Raw genomic sequence first — 20,851 nt, forward strand, 5'->3', positions numbered from 1 at the left:
TGGTTCAATTGTTGAAGAATGTAAATATTTGAAACTCCATGATCAAAATGAAGATTCATTGCATAATGACACCAGTTTGCACATTGAATTGACGCACATAAATTGTGGTTGCTCTGAAATACTAACGACAAAGCATGGTAATATTGTTATCATTCTAAATGATTGACAGCCAAGCTGTTGCAACTAAGGACGATAACTCCGCCCATCATCTCATTGCCTGGACGGGACGTCCCAAGTGTATCATATATATAACGCCTGTTGTGAGGACAACAGTCTTGCATCTCGCGTGATATTAGAAAAACAATAATGGCTGCTATGTGGGAGTGGATTCGGAGCACTTTTTGGAGTGAATGGTTTTGGTTGCCTCCGCAGCATAGCTGGAAGGATTTGGTTAACCGTGATGATGGAATTTATCTACCACAAGTGTCCGATATGCTTGTCACCGTGCCTCTTACAGTTTTGATGCTCGTATTGCGAGCGCTATTCGAAAGGTGAGCCAACGTCAGATTCGTTTGCAACTTAGGCCTTACCTCCAGATTTAGATCACTAGATGAAGTATATTAATGAATGTGAACAGTGCAAATCTGGCTGGTTAATATTTGTCATTTTTTCATGCCCAATAGTAAGAATGTTCCATTGCAAACGCTTCGTTCCAAGCCATTTTATGAATTTTCGTGTGATCGGCGATGGTATATGACTTAAAGGATCTATAAATAGATTTAAAAGGCGAATAAACAAGCTGCTTCTCTGCTATTTGCCTGGGATGTTTACTTGTTTACTTGGAAGGAGAGAACAGTAGAATAGGGTGTTTAGTCAGTGAAATTTCAGAAGCAAATACAAGACATGTCAATTTAATGTATGTGACGAGTGCTCATTTTAAAACACACTGAGTCAGTGAGTGGCGTTGAACGAGATAAAATTTTACATCATGTCAACAATATAATATTGCCACCTTATGACCATTGATTGTGGATTTTTTTATTTACCTTTCTTGGAAAGGTATAATTAGGGTTATATTTATATCCATATTTCATTGTTTACACAGGTGACTTTGAATTGTTGGACCTGTAAACAAAGATAACATTGAATTGAACATTTAATTTCCTTACACTTCAGACTTTGGGGTCTATACTTTATGTGTTACACAAATATCGTGAAGTATTTGGGGACTTGAGGAAGTAATATCAAAGGCAGAATCATGAATGTGTTTGAAAGATGTGTCTTCAGATGTGGCGGTATGTGTTCATATGGTTCAAACACTGATCTCAGCATGGTCCAATCCTTGAAGCAGTTTTAACCAGTGTTTGACATGTACATCAGTACATCGGTTGGATGAGTGGAAACACTCCATGACAGTATAATTAATATTTGAGTTGATGAATATGTTTAACATTGTTTGATGCACTTATTTATCATATGATAACCAGAATGCTACACATATGACATATGTTGACAGCGGTAGAAACTAACATTTTTAGTCCACTAGTGTAATGATAATATATAGCAAAACCCTTAAAAATGGCCAATTTCTACTAGTCCTTATGCTACCTTAACTATTAGGGAGTTTGGCAAGGACTTCAGGACAAATGCCAATTCTCAATGCAGGTTAATTGCCTGCTTTAATAGGAGCTTTTGTGTAGTGTAAGTGTTACCTTGATGGCATTGAATTTGAAGAATAATGGCCTGATAACATACTCTTCCCGGGAACTACATCAAATTGCTTGTTTCAACATTTTTTAATTGGAGAATTCAGTTTGTAGGAATGACAGTGGATAATTTCTATATGTCAGTTATAGAATAAAACAAACTTGTCCTTCCAGATTTTCAGAAGTCACTGAATTGAGAAGTTGTCGTTAAGTGTAGGTGTAGGACATTATTCATACTCCTATCATTGTTATGATGCTTGTTATTTGAAACAAAGGCAATCACAACTGATGATGTGTGTCTATTCTGTTTGAACCAGTTGTTGAGACAGATGCATGAGTTCAGAAACCAGGCAATCAGTGACACTCCAGCTGTTACGACCTTTACGCCTTGTCCAGGTTGTTGGTTGGTTTGTTGTTTTACGCCACACTCAGCAATATTCCAGCTATATGACGGCAGTCTGTAAATATTCAATCTGGACCAGACAATCCAGTGATTGATATCATGAGCATCGATCCACACAATTGGGATCGATGACATGCTTCAACCAGGTCAGCAAGCCTGACTGACCACCTGATCCCGTTAGTCGCTTCTTAGACAAGCACAGTCCAGGGTAGGACTTTAGCTGTTTGTCCCAAACCTTGTAAATTTACCTTTAGTCCAATGTGTTTAGCTGAGCTGGAAGTAGTTAATATGTCAGGACCAGACTCACCTTCTGTTCTAAGTCTCTGAAAACTGGGTTCAGTCGAATTGAAAGTTGTTTACATGTAGATAGAGCAGTGATGCGTTCCATGTTTATTTATTTATAAAATGTATTGATAACCAGTCATTGTTCTATTGTAAGCCACACTCAAGAGTACCCTACTGCCTCCTTTAAGAACCTTGGTCCTTTTAATTTCATTTTTATGTCAAACCTGGATTTTGTTTCATAAAGAGATCTCAGGTCCTATTCTTTAACATAGACCTACAGCAATCACAGTTTTAAGATCGCTTTGTGGAACGATTAACATAGGGTCAACTCATGTTTCAACCCTTGTCCAATTTCACAGGAAATTGGAATTAAAAAAAGGGTGTCTGTGGTTGGGGGGGCGGGGGTCCACCCATAAATGAAATATTTAAAAAATCTATATGTAAACTATTGTTAATAAGTTTACTTTAACAACCAAATCAACATGTTATCATGGTAGGTAATATGCATACAAAATGTCATTGGATGTTACAAATGGCGTTGCCATGCCCAGAATTATAATAGAAATGCAAAAATATACATAGTGTACATACAAATAGGGAGAATGGCAAGAGCTAGCCTGCATACCAATCAGAATTATAGAAGGCTTACTTTGCAGCACTGTCCAGGATGATGGAGTGTATGTACAAAAATATTTCATTTACAGAAATGTCGGTTTCCTGATGACAGTCAACATAAACATAGCAGAATTTGAGTCATCTTACCGCACTCACTCACTGTAAACCTTTCAGATGGTCCATGTTAAATCCTCTCATCCGTGAAGGTTTAACTTTGTTCAAACATTTGCAAATTGATTTATTCAATGCTTCATGGAAGTCGACCTTGTGTTAAGCAAACCTAACATTATCAGGATATACATACAACTGATCAGTGATGTTGAAATGTACCAAATTAAACAGTCAAGCCAAACAGGCACTTAAAAGACTTGGACAAGATAACAAGAACTGGAATAATATAAATTCTTATGGGAATTGATAGCAAATCGAATGTCATATATCATTTGTAGCATACATAGCATACATAGCAAACCATGACCAGAATAATAGTTTGAAACAATTGAGAAATGGAAGCAATAGTAGTGGATAATGCATGACTCACACAATGATGTTTTGTTTAGCACACAGCACAGCGGAGTTGCGTTCGATCAACCAGTTTAACAGGAGGAGCAGACTGAATGCTGCCTCCTTATTGATTACTCTCCTACTCAATGATAATTCAGCATCAATAACTAAAATAAATAGTTTGTGTGGGGGTAGATTGACTCATGATGAACGCAACTTTATTCAAAGCAAGAATAAGTAACCCTGGATATTGATGAATGGTTGGTTGGTTTGTTGTTTTACGCCGCACTCAGCAATATTCCAGCTATATGACAGCGGTCTGTAAATAATCGAGCCTGGATCAAACAATCCAGTGATTGATATCATGAGCATCGATCCACCCAATTGGGATCGATGACATGCATCAACCAAGTCAGCGAGCATGACCACCCGATCCCGTTAGTTTCCTCTTACAACAAGCATAGTCGCCTTTTATGGCAAGTATGGGTTGCTGAAGACGTATTCTACCCCGGAATCTTCACGGGTCTGGATATTGATGAACCTTGACATGGAACACTAGATAACTTCATTGAACTACCGATTATACAGGGGCGGATGGTTGAAGAGTTTGATTGACCTGGGTTCAATTCCCCACATGGTTACAATGTGTGAAGCCAATTTCTGGTGTCCCCTGCCGTGATATTGCTGGAATATTGCTAAAAGTAATGTAAAACCATACTCACTAACTGACTGATTGACCATGTTCAATCTATCAAGGATTTCAGGCAGTGTTATGAAACCATATTTGACGTAATTAGCGCCCGGGGCGCTCTCAAAGTTAGAAATATGGGGCTCTTATTAGAATATTATTTGGTGACAAAACAGAGGTGATAGATCATCAATTTTGTGGTTTATGCTGACAGCCTGAAATGTTTATAAACGACAAATATATTTTCCAGAATTTAATTGCCCATAATTAAGGGTGCAAAAAAACATAAGTGCATATTATACATGAATAAATAAGTCTTGTGTACGTTGCTCAATCGGAAGGGGTTTGTTCACTAGCCAATATATTAGCAAATATCGCTGTGGGCGCTTATTAGAGCGGCGCTTATTACGTCAAATACGTTATGTGTCAATACAAATTGTCGTGACATGATAGAAGCTTAATTGCAACCCTATTACTGCCTTCTGAAGGGACTGTCATTAATTAACTTGTCTCTGAATGTATATAGAAATAATGACATGATGAAGAGTAGTGTACTGTACCATTTGATAATTACTTAACAGGATTAACTTATATTTCTTAAAAAGAATTTTAAGTGTGAGTGAGTTGGATTTAACGCTGCTTTTAACAGTATTCCAGTTACATCACGGAATGTCAGCTTAATGTGGGAGGAAAGCCCAAAGTGATGCAGGTCTCAGACGTTTACCACTTAGGTGAAACCCACGAGCACGGGTATGGTGCTGACAAACCTAGAAACATAATTGGGCGAACCGTGATTTGAACCCACAATCATAGGTTTCGGGACAAGAATTTGGAACAATGAATAATATAGTGTGTCTGTTGGGATGCAACATATTGTTTTTCTACATCCATTCTAAACATTTCTGTGTAAAACCTAGTTTCAACCTCCTAACATCAGCTGTAGACTAACACAAGTAGTCTCTGAAATATATAATTTTGACAAAAACAACCAGCTACATTTTAATTGAAAGTGATCCCTAAAGAAATCACAGAAATGAAAAAAACCTGTTTTTCTTAATTTAAAAATCGACACAAAGTGTTACATAGCTGTAAATACGAAATAACAAAACAACAGTCACAATAGTCTGTTTTATTCACATTTTTACACACTTTTACGTGTAAAAAGGCATAAAAACAATTGATACGCTGTATTTGTGCCACGGCCCAATTAGTACTAATTTAGTTGTTTGAATATTTACATATTTTGTATATGAACTGCATTTATTTAAGATCTGAGGTCGAAAAAACAGTTTTTTTTTCATTTCCGTGAGTATTTTTGTGAGAAGGGAGGTTCGGAACATGTGCCAAAGATAGATTTGCTTCATTTTGAGCAATAGCATTTCAGTAAGGGCTGGGAGGAAGTGAAGGGAAAGTAATATAGTTGAGGGACGAGGAGAGACAGACCAGGGCCCTCTTGCACAAAGCGATCTTAGCGCTAAGACTATCGTAAGCCTATGTTAAAGTATGGGAGTTACGATCATCTTAGCGCTAAGATCACTTTGTGCAAGTGGGCCCAGGTCTTTGACATCATTTCCCATTTCTGGTGCACCCCTCAGTGATATTCAGAGCTCCAGATAAGCTTTTGGTGTTGTGGGTATTTTACCCATGCATTTTAAAATCATTGGGTATCAGTAATTCTATCTGGGTATTCAAATTTCTGGTACCCACTAGTGTTTACACGTTTGGGTATTTAAGTTAAATATTTAAAAACACTATTCATCTAGTCCCTGCAAACTGGTGTCGTGTGGGTTCGAGAGCTTTATAGGACTCAAAAATACCACAATACTTCCATAAGAAAGTGTGATGGCAAATGATCATGATGTAACTGTCATGGTGGAGTTTGGCAAGGTTGACGGAATGCCCCTTTATAATTTCAAAATAAGTTGCTGATTTGCTAATCGAATACGCAGGGTTACTTCACAATATTTTGATGATACACACAAGTTTTATTTTTGTAGCATATCTGTAATGTTCATTGCGTATTTGATGCGCTTGGATTTTATATTACAGCATATTTCTGCATATCTGATGCGTATTTTACGCAGATACGCAGCTTATCTGGAGCTCTGGAAATTGCTAGAATATTGCTAAAAGCGGCATAAAACCATACTCACTCACTCATTGGGCATATTTTTGGTTTCGAGATAATTTTCAACTTCAACTTTCAACCTTGGTTTTATGTCAGCCATTTTATTTTTATAAATAGCAGATCTGTGTATCATTATTTAAATCTGTCATTGCTCTGAACACAATAGCAAAGGTTTCTATGGAGGTTGTAGTATGACTTTAATAAATAGCTGAACTGCACATTTCAATGAGGGCTAACAGAGAAATGTTTGACAGCCCTTCAAAGATGGTTTGAAGTTTTAAGTCTGGAACCAATGGGACAACATCTTGGCAGTCATGTGAGTCTACATGTGGACAATAAATAGTTGTAGGACAATGCTACTTGGTGGACCATGTGGAAAATGGATCCCAGATTTGTTTCTTTTCAGAAGAAATGATTGTTTCCGCCCTTACTGAGCTGCAACATGGTTCTGATCACTGATGGAGTATAGAGTGTGGCCATGGCTAGGCTGACATGTACGACCAATTGCACCAACATTTTGTCACAAGCATGGCATGTATCAGAAGATCGGTTTGATTTGAATATTTCTATGTCTATGGAAGACAATCACCGCGGTGCCATGAGACTCATATTGTCCTCAAATGGAAAGTGTTTCAATTTCAGAATTCCCTACATCAAAACACTATAGCAGAGAAAAAAGTTTTCCAAGGTCCCCAGAACCACCCTTAGGGATGGTCACAGACGTTCCCAGTCAACTGTTGGATGTCATTTCTTTTATTAAGTGGGTGGTTCGGAGACCAATTATTCTAAATCCTTTATGAGTTTTTTCAGGGGAATGTAATGGCGGTACAATGATAACAGAGTGCCACGATTGATACACTGGTCAATGGTAAATATATACTACTCAAAAGAAGTTAAAGAAATTTTCATATGACTATAGTTGATCTCAAACTTACTTACTCAAACAGTTGCACTATTTTTGCATTCCATGGACCCGTGAAGATCTGAGGTAGAATAGCTCTTCAGCAACTCATGGGCAGAGCTACAGATAAGCAGCGTATTTGCATAAAATACCCCCCAAAAATATTCAAAACCCAATTACTTTCAATTTACTACGTACAGAAACGCATGCATTAAATGAAAAACTAAAATGTATAAAAACAGCACACGTGAATACCCAATGAAACTTTTTCAGCATGCGTTCAAAGGAGCTAATTTCCTAAACACAATTACGAGCTCATTTACTTTCCGAATCAAGTCTTTATATTTAGAACAGTTATGAACATCTGAAACATTATTTCATTTTTTTTAAATCTGAAAATGTTCACTCTTTTGAGGAAATACCCAATAGAGTTGATGAATAGATGAGTGAAAAAATATTGGTTAACCAGTGAAAAATGTAATTACCCAATTAAAATAGAAACCCTAGAGTAAAAACTCAGTTGCTCAAAAAGTTATCTGGAGCTCTGTAGACAAGTGAAGATCTGGGGTAGACTAGGTGCTCAGCAACCCATGCTTGCCGTAAAAGGCGACTATGCTTGTTGTAAGAGGCGGTTGTCATGGGAACTTATTGTTTATGATGTCACAATCGAATTTATGTGATGTCATTCAAACAATGGACTTAACTGATTGTCTCCACTTGACATATACATTTTCACACACAAAAAATGGGTAATAAAAAAAACAAAAAACCTCGCAATATCTGTCCTCGTTTCCTTGGGAAATTAATTCATAGTTCTTTGTATCATGTAGGTTGTTCTCTAAGTAGTCTGCCTACATTAGTAGGCTGGGAACAGGCATGAGGTACTGGGTAAAAATCCCCTTGGGATCTCAACTGTTGGATAGAAAGAGGCAATTTATCTGAATAAGTCATAACATACTATTTGAAAAGTGGCTCCCTTGAGATGAGGTGAGGTGAAGTGGGGTTTAACATCGCGTGCAAGATTATTGCACATATATAGAGCCATGCGTGTGTGGGGGTGGGGTGGGGGTGCTGCTTGTGCTAGTCTGGACTGATGCTGATTTATAGTGCTAGCCCACTGAGATACCATGCCACATGAATACCCCACTCAGACACAGTATACTGACTCCCAGCCGACCAGTCCTTGTTTTAGCCCCCTAATGCCGAGCGCCAGACAGGGTAGCAACAAGTACCATCTTTTAACGTCTTTCGGTATGATATGGCTGGGAATCAAATCAAACCCCGGACCTTCCGTTCTGCAGGCCGACACTCTACCACTCGACCATGGAGGCTGTCCCTTTGTTACATTGAGTGTTGATAGCATTTATTAGCATTATGTTTCAAGTGATAACGAATAGCAGATTCTCTCTTTTAGGAAAGTCATGCTTGTTGAAAGTTTAAAGGTGTGGATCGTAAGCATTCCTCATTTCTGTGCAGTATGTCAAATTAAACAACAGAAGCTTTCCTACTAGGGTTTTGCACCATTACGAAGGATGTTGAGCAGTTGTCAGGTAAACGGTGAGAGCTTATGTGTGAGTGTTAATTTGTGCTCAAGGCTGGTGAGCTGACACAGTGTTGAAGCTAACTACATGAGCAAATGGGGGAATGCCGTGTGGAGTTATCTATTTGGGGGAATATGTCAAGACCTAAGGAGAGGTGTAAATGTTATGCATGCTGTGCATTCCTAATACAGCTAGTAGGTCATTGAACCAGAACCGGATGAAACAGTTTTAGAAAATCAGTTATGATCATTATCATGATGATCATGATGATGGATGATGTCATTTGAATTTTTTTTTAAAGGATAATGTTCGAGTTTGTTATCATTGGTGTAGATCAGCGGGTGACTTTTTAGAAATCAAATGTGAAGAGGAAACATGTTGCTGATGTCGATAGGCTTTTGTAAAAATAGCAGGGATGTGATACATGATACAGCATGCATAATAATGAGGTGATGCTGGAAACATTCTGTAAGTATTTGTACATTCATGTCTTGTTTCTATGGTAACAAGAGTGTCACATGACTAGTTCTAATTAAATTTCTCAGATGAAATCAAAATTGGAAATAGTCATAGGATAGATCATTTATTGTGCAAATATTTATATTTTATTGATCATTAATTCTTCAAATGTAAAATAGGAAAAAACAAAATTTAAATGGCTTTTATGAACTTTTATTTATGTATTTTTATTCCTAAAAGTTTGCCAATACTAACAGGGCAAAAGGCCAACAGGTTTTAATCTTATCAGTCATCGTCCAATTACTGTGCCTGTGTAATCCGTAGTGTGACATCCTTATCAGTTATGCACAACATACATGTATATATAACCCTATATCCTACTTTAGCATGTTAAGTCAGTCGCTCAAGCAGATTCTTTATCAGGGACATTGGTATGGAATGTGTTTATGTACTTCTATCTTCCAGAACTTCTATTGACAGTCTGTTCATTGAGGCCTTTCTTAAACAACACCATATTAAACTACCTACCCATGTAGATCTGGGTTAGAAGTGGTCTTCAGCAATCCATGCATGTCTTAAGAGGCGACTTTGCTTGGCCTAAGAGGTGACTAACAGGATCGGGTGGTCAAGGCTTGCTGACCTGGTTGATGCATGTCATTGTATCCCAATTGCGTAGATCGTGTTCATGATGTCAATCACTGGATTGTCTGATCCACAGTCGAATATTTACAGACTGCGGTCATAGAGCTGAAATATTGCCGAATGCGGCGTAAAACAACAAACAAACATATATAAAACTCTGTTTACAATACACCACCAAATTATATTCTGATGACTCCAACCCTCCATACAACTGTGTGTTAAATCCCTGTTATGAGGATCTTTACAATAAAAAAAAGTCTTCCCTTATTCGGCCTCTTTGAATAAAAATTGGAACTTTTGTTTCCGCTGCCGATATTGCACTTGAAAACGTATCTCCTGTCTGCCTGCTGGCTTCTCCTCCTGTTAAAAGCCACAGGTAGACCTGACATTGACTAAACTAAAGAAATCAGAAACAAATCAATTACAGCACCAACAACAATACAGTAAGTTAGAAGCACATAACTTACGAATCAATATTTGCAGATGGCTCCAAAGATGGTGACGCTGTTGCTAGTGCCATTATCATTGGATCCAGAACTTTATGAGCTAAATTCCCAGGGAACCCTTCCATTTTGACATGAATCAAAGGTCATTTTAACAGGTGAGGTGAAATGGTGTTTAACGTCCCGTCCAAGATTATTGCACTTATATACGACGTGCATGTACGTGTGTGTGTTTGTGTGGCTGCTTGTACTAGTCCGGACTGGTGCCGATTTATAGTGCTAGCTCATTGAGATACCATGCCGCAGTTTAACATGAATACCCCACTCAGACACAGTATACTGACTCCGAGCCGACCAGTCCTTGTTTTAGCCCCTAAATGCCGAGCGCCAGACAGGGTAACAACAAGTACCATCTTTTAACGTCTTTTGGTATGACGCGGCCGGGGATCGAACCCCGGACCTTCCGCTCTCCGGGCGGACACTCTACCACTCGACCACGGAGGTGGTCCCCATTTTAACAGCTCTCGAATATATCAAACAGTCTAAACATCAGCAAGTTATTATTTTTTCAAACTCTCTGTCCTGTCTCCAGGCTTTTACAATAATTTGTATCAGCCTCTAGTTCTACTTGATATTGTCGAATTACATAATAAATCCTGCTATTGGCAGCATGGGCAGTATGACATCATCTTTGGTTGGTTAGCCAGCCATGTTGGAATCTTTGGATACACAATGGCTGATGCTGCAGCTAGCTTAGCCAGTACTCAATCTGTGACATTTACTTCTGATTCCATACAACGATTATAAACCTGTCATTAGATGTTACATCAGAGATCTAATGTGAAAGTAGGGAACAAGTAGGTTCAAATAAATTACATGTAATAGCACCAAGTAGGTATAATTAAATTTCATGTAAACGTACCAAATATTGGTTAGACCTACTTGGGTTGTCAGTCTAACAATGGTCTAAATTTGAAGAGGTCATTATCTGACGATGTCATGTTGGCCATTCAAGAAACATACACATGAATATTTAATAAAAGGTGAGGATCCTCAATTCTGCATCCTGTGTGACGACAGAATCACTGTCAAGCATGTCCTGCTTGACTGTCGATTTTTTCATCCCAAGGGATAACGATTACTTAATGTCATCCATAAAGGATCTTCTAAACAAAAGCTCTTATTTGTTTCTTTGTTTTCAAAAACAAATTGAATTACAGAGCTCGATATAGCTGCGTGTTTGTGTAAAATACACATGAAATATACTGAAATACGAAGACAAATCAATTCTTAGTGCATCAAATACACAATAAAAACTTGTGCGTAAATTAGTGCGTATATTTCAACTTAGATAAAATGATTCTATCAACCGATCTCCAAATTCACTTGACGACAGCTACATTCGGAAAAGTTTCTGCGACATTCATGCTGATCATGCTGATGGATTCCACATTGAAAATCACATCATGTCTAGTCAGTGTACATGATGAATCTTAATTAGTTGCTGATTGGTAATTAAGACAATAGCACCTTTCTTACTATGCTAGATTTTGTAAACAAAAAATGGCTTTCCAGAGAGGGAGCCGCAAGCAGATGCTGACGGGTATACTACTATTCACATAGTTTTAAATGATCTACAGGGATTTTTACAGAACAGGTTTTAAGTTAAATAACCAAATGTCAAGAAATAGGTGGGTAAAAAGAATTTGAATGCCCACTAAAACTTGTGGATACCTTTATCAAAAGCAAACCCCAGGGTAAAATACCCAAATAACCAAAAGCTTATCTATAGCTCTGAATTCATTGATAAAGTTAACAAATTGTACAAATTGTTATTTTATGTATTGGTTATGCTGATGTAACTAAACCTGTCCGTGGCAGTCCCTTGGAGGGGGGGTTGAATTGACATCAAATAATTGGCCCCCTTAGAGGATATGCATTCACTGTTTTCTGAAAGTGAATGTCAGTATTCACCATGTTGTCTAGTAGTGAACATCAGTGTTTACTGTTTTCCTGAAAAGTGTATATTATTCATTCTGTTTTCTGGTTGGGAATATCAATGTTCATTGTGTTCTATGATATTGAGTATCGATGCTCATTCAGTCAGTGTGTTGATGAGAGTATCAATGCTGACTGTACTCGAGTTTCTGTCAATGCTTCAGCCTGTCCCAGCATCAACAGCTGGTACAGGACCATCAGTTTTCACATCCAGAGAGACTGTTTGCCTGCCTCTGGCTCACAATACACATTGCATGATGCTGTGACTTAACAGCTCCATTATCCTTCACGTGTCATGTTTAACCACTTCACCATGTTTACAGCAGTGAAACACCAGTCTGTAAACTTTTAGGCGAGGTGAAATGGGGTTTAACGTTGCGGCCAAGATTATTGCACCTACATAGCAGTATGTGTGTGTGTGTGTGTGTATGCATATGCGATGTATGTGTGTGGTGTGTATGTGGCTTGAGTGTGTGTGTGTGTGGCTCGAGTGCATGTGTGCGTGTATGTGTGTGTGGTGCGAGTGCGTGTGTGTATGTGTGGTGTGTGTGTGGTGCGAGTGCGTGTGTGGTGTGTGTGTGGCGCGAGTGCGTGTGTGTGTGTGCGTTTGTGTGTGTGTGCGTGTGTGTGTGTGTGTGTGTGGCACTAGCTCACTGAGATACCATGCTGTTGTTTAACATGAAAACCCCACTAAGACACAGTATACTGACTCCAAGCCTACCAGTCCTTGTTTTATTCCCTTAATGCCAAGTGCTTGACAGGGTAACAACAAGTACCATCTTTTAATGTTTTTCGGTATGACGCGGCCCTGGAACAAACCGCGGACCTTCCGCTCTTAGGGTGGATGCTTTACCACTCGACCACGGAGGTAGTCTGCCTAAGTCTGGTGTATTACAACCCGTAAGAGAAGGCAGTGTTTGAAATTAACCATGAAAGTCAAGGGGCCCTTGTTGTTGTAGACTCATACTTAGTCTCCAATAATATATAATTTTTGATAGAAACAAATAACATTTGAATTGAAAAGGAGCCCATATGAGAAGAACAATATATAGACTTGCCTCATTTAGTGCTTTTGCATTACAGAATGGGCTGGTCAGAAGGGGAAATAATATAGTTCAGGGACTGTGAGACAGACTATTGTCGTTGCCCAGGTGTTAAAACCTAAAACCTTAAGGAGTCTTGGGCCTAATAATATTCCTGAGGGGACCCCAGGTGGATCTTGATTTGTGTAGATAATAGTTACAGATCATTGTCAAGAACAAGTTTCAGCTGTCATGTTTAGATTTTGTAAATGCTGTCTGCACTCTGCAATAGTCACTTTTGTCACTCTTCCATCTGTCACACCCATTTCCCTAGCCTTGCTCCAAGGCTGTACGGAACGAAAAATACTAGTAATTATCCACCTAATAGGCAAGTCTAGATATGTGGACATTACAAAGACTCCAGTCTAAGGGACAAGTTGTTCTTATCATTTACATAATTTAGAAATTATGATTTAAACCAATAATTATTGCATTGGAGACTTGCGCAAGTCAACCATTTTCCTTTTTTCACAGTTTGCCTTCCTCTCACCGTCGACTTGATACGGATGTGGTGCTATCAATTTATGTAATGTAACTGGAGTAATGGCACATTTTGCTGTACTGCAGCATAGGATGCTGTCGATTATCAATAGCTCCATAAACACAGACTGAGCTTAGTTCAATATTTCTGCATAGAAATGGTTTGCTTTGATGTTGCAAAGCTGAGTTATATTACACATGGGAATTACTCATCCACACTGCTCAAATGATCTATCTGCACACACCTGATTGTCCATAGATTCAGCTGCGTATCTATTTACATGTGTGTGTTCTACCCAGAGTGTCCTGATGCATTGCAGTATACTGTTTGGTGTACAGCAACTTAGACAACTGTCGTAGACGTAAGATGAGTCCCAGTTTTTATCTTTAAAGATTAACAGAAAATGTCCATGATTGGTTGGTTTGTTGTTTTTACGCCGCACTCAGCAATATTCCAGCTATCTGAGGGCAGTCTGTAAATAATCAAGTCTGGACCAGACAATCCAGTGATTGATATCATGAGCATCGATCCACGCAATTGGGATTGATGACATACATCATCAACCAAGTCAGCGAGCCTGACCACCCGTCTTTCGACAAGCACAGTTGCCTTTTACGGCAAGCATGGGTTAAAAAAAGAAAATGTCCATGAAAACAGCTTAGTTTCAATTAAAATTTAAAATTAGAACACAAATTGTAGTCATGAAACGAAGCAGAACCAGTTGTCCCCAGGTTTCTCTTCAGACTGATGATCTGCAGTTTCAGATTTGAGATAGCTTGTCCTCTATTCTCATGTTTTAGACTAAGCAAAAATAAATATTTCTGATGAAAGGCCCCAAATTTTACTTTGTTTGCATGTATTTAACGCCTAACTCTGCAATAATCCAGCTATATGAAAGCACCTTGAAAAGAATCAAGTCTAGAAAATTCAATGTTTATGTTGTGAGCAATGATCCACGCTGAACCTGAGGAACCTCATGACGAGCACAGACAGCAAGGGACGAAATCTCTCCTGTAACATAGTGTAAGCTCCACATGAGCCTGAATTGTGTAGTGTATGCGTTGGGGCAAAATTCACCTTCTAAGAAATCATGACACAGCTGCTATGACAACTTCTGAGTCTGAGTCATTATTCAGTCAGTTTTCTTCAATGTCTTTGGACCCATTGGAGCAGACAACCCATACGTGTTGTCACAAGCCAAAAGACTGACAATGGAGGATTGTATTTTATGGGGGACACTCTTCCTCCACTGATAACCGGACCCATGTTCAAGACCAGTGACTGAACACAGCCTCGAGTCCCTCTTCTGTGGTAGAAGTATTGTTATTCATCACTGGGCAGGGTTTGAAATTAACATGAGTTAGTGAGTTGGGTTTTACACCGGTTTTATCAACATTCCAGCAATATCAGAGCGGTTCACACCAAAAATGGGCTTTGCACATTGTATCCATATGGGGAATCGAAATTGGGTAAATGCTTTAACCACTAGGCTAATTTTTACCTACCCCATCGCCTGAAATTAACAATCGCCCGCTAGCCCAGGGTTGGTACAAATTCCTGGTGGCTAGTTCAAATTTCCCAATTTCCCCACTTTTCTACCACAACAAGGGCATTTTATCTTCGCACAGACTGGTAAAGCTTTTCAGTTTAGTTCTCATGCTACTGGTATATATAAGTATTGTTATACACCATGCCCAATCTTATGTAACTCTTTGATATCATTGGCCAAAGGCTGTGAATAAATTTTGGAAAGAATCACTAAATATCACTAACTCCAAGGAGTGGCAATTGTCAGTGGGCTAGGTTAGTGGTTTAGTGTTAGCTCATTGTTCTGAAACTCTAGGTTTGAATTTCGAGATATGTATCATTTTGCGAGATGCGTATATCATTGCCTTACCATGCTTACTTAACACCTGTAACTACAGTATGTTAACATTGTTTCAGCAGGCTAGACACTCAATTTCAAGGTGATTTGCACAGAAAGGGAAATGGATGTCATCTGCTGGTCGCTGATGACCTAAGTAGGACAATACCACATGGCGATTGAGTTACATCGCTAACAGTTGCTTCGCTGAAACAAACTCATCGCCATGGAAACAGAATTACCTGAGGGCATATGACAGATGTATGTCATATTTTGTCAGAAACAAATTTTCGATTATGACAAGCAAGGCAGGCTGTGACTCATAAATGTGTCTTGTTAGTTGCAGGCCCTTATTTGTATACTACTCAAAACAAGTTAAAGAACACCCACAACAGGAAGGCGCTGTGTTCAGAGCTTCAGATAAGCTGCGTATCTGCGTAAAATACGCATCAGAAATGCAGAAATAAGCAGTAAAATAAAATCCAAGTGTATCAAATACGCAACGAACATTACAGATACTCTACAAAAATAAAACTTGTGCATATCATCTAAATATTGTGAAGTCACCCTGCGTATTCGATTAGCAAATCAGCAACTTATTTTGAAATTATAAAGGGGCATTCCGTCAACCTTGCCAAACTCCACGATGACAGTTACATTATGATCATTTGCCATCACCATTTTTTGTGGAAGTATCGTGGTATTTGTTAGTCCTATAAAGCTCTCGAACCCACACGGCACCAGTTTGCAGGGACTAGATGAATAGTGTTTTTAAATATTTAACTTAAATACTCACATGTGTAAAAACTAGAGGGTAACAGAAATTTGAATACCCAGATAGAATTATTGATACCCAATGATTTTAAAATGCATGCGTAAAATACCCCCAACACCAAAAGCTTATCTGGAGCTCTGGTGTTGCAATACCCACCAGCCATGACACATATTCATGTGAGAAAAGGGTGTGATTTCTTACTTCCCATAGTTTAATACCCGTGCTTGTGGGTTTCACCAAAGTGGCAAAAGTCTGAGACCTGCCTAACTTCGGGCTTTCCTCTCACATTAAGCTGACACGCCATGATAGCGGTGTTAAAACCCAACTCGCTCGCTCACTCACTTGAGATCAATCTCTGGAAAATGTCAGTCACGTTTTGTCTGATTTGCTCCCAACCTGAATTAGTCCAACAAATGACTTCTCTGGTTTCCATGTCACTATGTCCATCTCTGCCAATGCTTTCTGCTCTTTCAGTTTGGTAACAAACACATCAAAGGGACACAGGCCCATTTGCACTACTGCTGGTCGTTATTGTGTCACATTTTGAAAATTAAGAGTGGTCTCGGATCTAATGAATTAGGGCTACCTGGTGTATTCCTCTTCATCAGACAGCATTGATGTATTTTTATGTTATAATTTACTCCATATTTCATACAGCTTGAAGCAAGATGTCTAAAAATAGTGAATAGGTCCTAAACTGTATGATTTATACCTTTAAAATGTCACTCCCTATACTAGTTCATCTGCTTTATCATGTTTAACTCAAGGTTTAACTTCCTTTAAACTCGCAGAAAACAAAGTCTGTATCAGGCTGCAAATTTAGCCTCTTTCCCAATCCACAGTCTAGAAAAAGTCCTGTAATCTTACCGAACAACAGCTCATGCAATTACATGTAATCTGATGAAACTGAGTTCAGGTTTGTAGACTGAAAAGTTCCTTAGCAAATAAAACGCTAACACAGGTACCTATATAATCTGTGTTAATAAGGTACCAAGGTCTCCCATCCCTACATATCACCATTATCACTGTGCAGAGATGCGTCCCTTTGGCATGCTTGAAATCTATGGTTGTGGGTTCAAATCCTGGTTCCCCCGATTATGTTTCTTGGTTTGTCAGCACCTATCCTGTGCTCGTGGGTTTCTCCAAAATGGTAAATGTGTCAGACCTGCACTTCAGGCTTTCCTCCCACATTAAGCTGACACGTCGTGATGTAACTGGAATACTGTTCAAAGTGACATTAAACCCAACTCACTCACTCACTCTACTTCCAAATTGCGCTCCTCAACATGTTGATAAATACCTCATGGCCCAACGGAAAAACAGTACATTCCCTCCCAGCATCAGTTTGTAATCCACATGCAGATGAATAAATTAATTAGCAAAACTATACACATCATTTCAGAATAAAGCGTATCATGTTATTCAATCTCATTAAAATCAGGCCTCAGTTCTCGCTGCCGCTAAACGAAGATCTGAGGACATCCCATTAGGGGTCACATCAGAACGACCTTTCATCCAACCAATGAGAGCATCGCTTACCAGATTATGAAATGTGACAGTCGGAATGTGATTTCTGATCATGCAGCCTCGAAAACTTTAACTCCGAACGATAGTTACAGGTTTAACGACTATATCCATACAATTTAGACCATCTATTAGCCATTCCAGAATTTTCTTTTGTTCAGGTTTCAAATTTGTAATCGAGAATTTGTCAAAATATGTTTTGAAGCGTAGTCGCCAATTTGAAATTAGTGCCGTAAAGCACGAGAAAGCTGCCTTCTGATTTGTCATTCCATTGGTCGGTCAAAGTTCACGCAAGGTCAGTCTGACGTGACCCGTAATGGGATGTCCTCAGATCTTTGTTTAGCTGTAGTGAGAACTAAGATCTGATTTTAATGAGATTGCATGTTATTGTATCGCAGAGTGTATTGTCTCAGTGCACCAGTGCATCAATGAGCCGGTCAATACGCCTGGCTGCACCTCGGCTCCGTCCAGGTCATTCTAGTCAGCAGGTCATGCATTTCAGCTACAGCATGACACATGGTCATCAGTCTGCGCTGAGTGACATCCAGTTGACCCACCCATTGATCCCTGCCAGCCCAGGGTATTAGTCAGTGGATTTGTTTGTGATAGGGATTTGCTGACTGGGAGAGGCTTGTGTGTGTAAAATCCTGAATAGGCTTCAATGAAGCTGTATATCAATGGAACTGATTACCATGAAAACTAATGCTCTGTCCATGTTTGCATTGTGTAATTTAGCATGAATCTCTCTCTCTCTCTCTCTCTCTCTCTCTCTCTCTCTCTCTCTCTCTCTCTCTCTCTCTCTCTCTCTCATACTGTTAAAAGCAGGGTTAAACCCAACTCTCTCATTCACTTCTCGTTCTCTCTATCTCTCTCTATCTCTTCTCGCTCTCATACTGTTAAAAGTGGCGTTAACCCAACTCACTCACTCACTTCTCTTTCTCTCCCTCTCTTCTCTCTCTCTTCTCACTCTCTTCTCTCTCTCTCTTCTTGCTCTCTTCTCTCTCTCTCTCTTCTCTCTCTGTGTCATGTTATACATCTCAAATGACTGCCTTGATATAGCCAAGAAATAGTTGTTTGCACTTTTTTCTAGCAACTTCATATAAATATTTGTTGTAATTTCTGGCATTAAGAAGAACAATAACAACTGAATGAATTACAAACAGGGTTCAGAGCTAAAGAAAACAAGTCACCCCTGTGCTTGTACACTTTCCTGAACAAGCGACTCAGAAGGTCAATAAATTGCTTTGAAGACAGTGCAGTCTATTGCAGCTTCCAGGGGTGTGCTTCTGACGAAGTTGCATTATATATAGAGAATCTCACCCGAGCTCAGACCCGTGAAGATTCCGGGATAGAATAGGTCTTCAGCACGCCATATTTGCTGTAAAATGCGACTATTCTTGTCGTAAAAGGCGACTAACGGGATCGGGTGGTCAGGCTAGCTGACTTGGTTGATACATGTCATCGATCCCAATTGCGTGGGTCAATGCTCATGATGTCAATCACTTGATTGTCTGGTCCAGACTTGATTATTTTACAGACCGCCGTCATATAGCTGCAATATTGCTGAGTGCGGCGTTAAACAACAAACAAACAAAAAAACTTTTGATATCAAATATATCAACACGAGTTGATAAAAGTGGAAACATTTCGAGGCTTGCCAAGGATTTTTGCAACTTTTATCAACGAGTGTTGATATATTTGATATCAAAAGACACGAGGGTGAGATTTTATTTATCATCCAACTTTTTCAATTTGTAGACAGTAATTAGCAGTGTCTTCAGCATGTTCAGTGTAAAAAGTACTGCTAACAGCTTCAGTAGCAGAGCCATTAGTGATGTCATTTGATTGTGACGTCATGGTAACCAGTGACGTCACAATGGTCTGCAAAGCATTGTGATGTAATTTCATTGCAGCGATATCTACAGTGTAGATATCGCTTGATCTCCCCCAAGCATATCTCCTGTGGGAGCCAGTTTGGGATGATAAATATCAATCACTGGTTTGTGTGGTCCATACTAGAGTCATAATAGCTGGAATACTGTTGAGTGGTGTGTTAAACAGCAAACATGCTGTCACAGGACTCAAATATTGCTGACGTATTTTATCCAGGACGAGAACAGGAGACACTCCAATGTTACATTTTATCATGTAATGACTGGTGTTATCATGGATATCCTGGTTATCAGTGTGATAAACCAATCCGATAAGCTTGGTATCACGATCCAATTAATTTGCAAATGAGTCCACCCAACGGGAATTACACTGATGCCAGGCCTACTTGCTAAAACAAATATTGTCTTATGTTTCAAAACGCTTTTAACATGTTGAATAGATTTTCTGATGACAGGTCAGTTGGCTCCATGTCATGAATGAGTTGATTCACTCAGGAGAGTAGTATCTACCAAGGTTTCTGAAGTTGCTTTAGTGAGGAAAATATGTCTAGGCCTTCCATTAATGTAGGAATGACATTGTATTATAAAGACAAGGTTTGTACACGTGTGAAAAGGCCTTGATTTTTAGTGTCAACTGGGAAAAGCCTTGATTTTTAGTGTCAACTGGGAAAAGCCTTGAATTTTAGTGTCAACTGGGAACATGGGGAAAAGCCTTGATTTTTAGTGTCAGCTGGGAAAAGCCTTGAAAATCACCCAAATAGCTTGAAAAGCCTTGATTTTTACACAATGACATAATCTTAATAATAGTTATGTACCAAGCAGGTTAAGTGTGATAAATCACAGTGATAGTTTTTACAATGTGCCAAATTCCTTGACGAATTCAAGACAGACTTCATTTGTTTTATTTGATGGTCGTGAAGATCATCCTTTACGACAAACATATAGTATGCTGGATTTTTAAAAAACACTATTGACAGTCT

At 39.0% G+C, this 20,851-nt stretch overlaps 1 protein-coding gene across 1 annotated transcript in view; it reads left to right on the top strand.

The window, feature by feature from the left end:
* The first annotated feature begins 266 nt into the window (after window positions 1-266).
* LOC139464964 (ceramide synthase 5-like) overlaps window positions 267-20,851 on the top strand; it is a 62,943-nt gene continuing 42,358 nt past the window's right edge. The window contains exon 1 of the mRNA XM_071246597.1: window positions 267-491. Within this exon, the coding sequence (XP_071102698.1) occupies window positions 307-491 (185 nt within the window). The 5' untranslated portion in view covers window positions 267-306. The remainder of the gene's footprint in view (window positions 492-20,851) is intronic.

Source organism: Haliotis cracherodii, unplaced genomic scaffold, assembly GCF_022045235.1.
Source record: "Haliotis cracherodii isolate W230 unplaced genomic scaffold, xgHalCrac1.p SCAF_17, whole genome shotgun sequence".
Lineage (NCBI taxonomy): Eukaryota > Metazoa > Mollusca > Gastropoda > Lepetellida > Haliotidae > Haliotis > Haliotis cracherodii.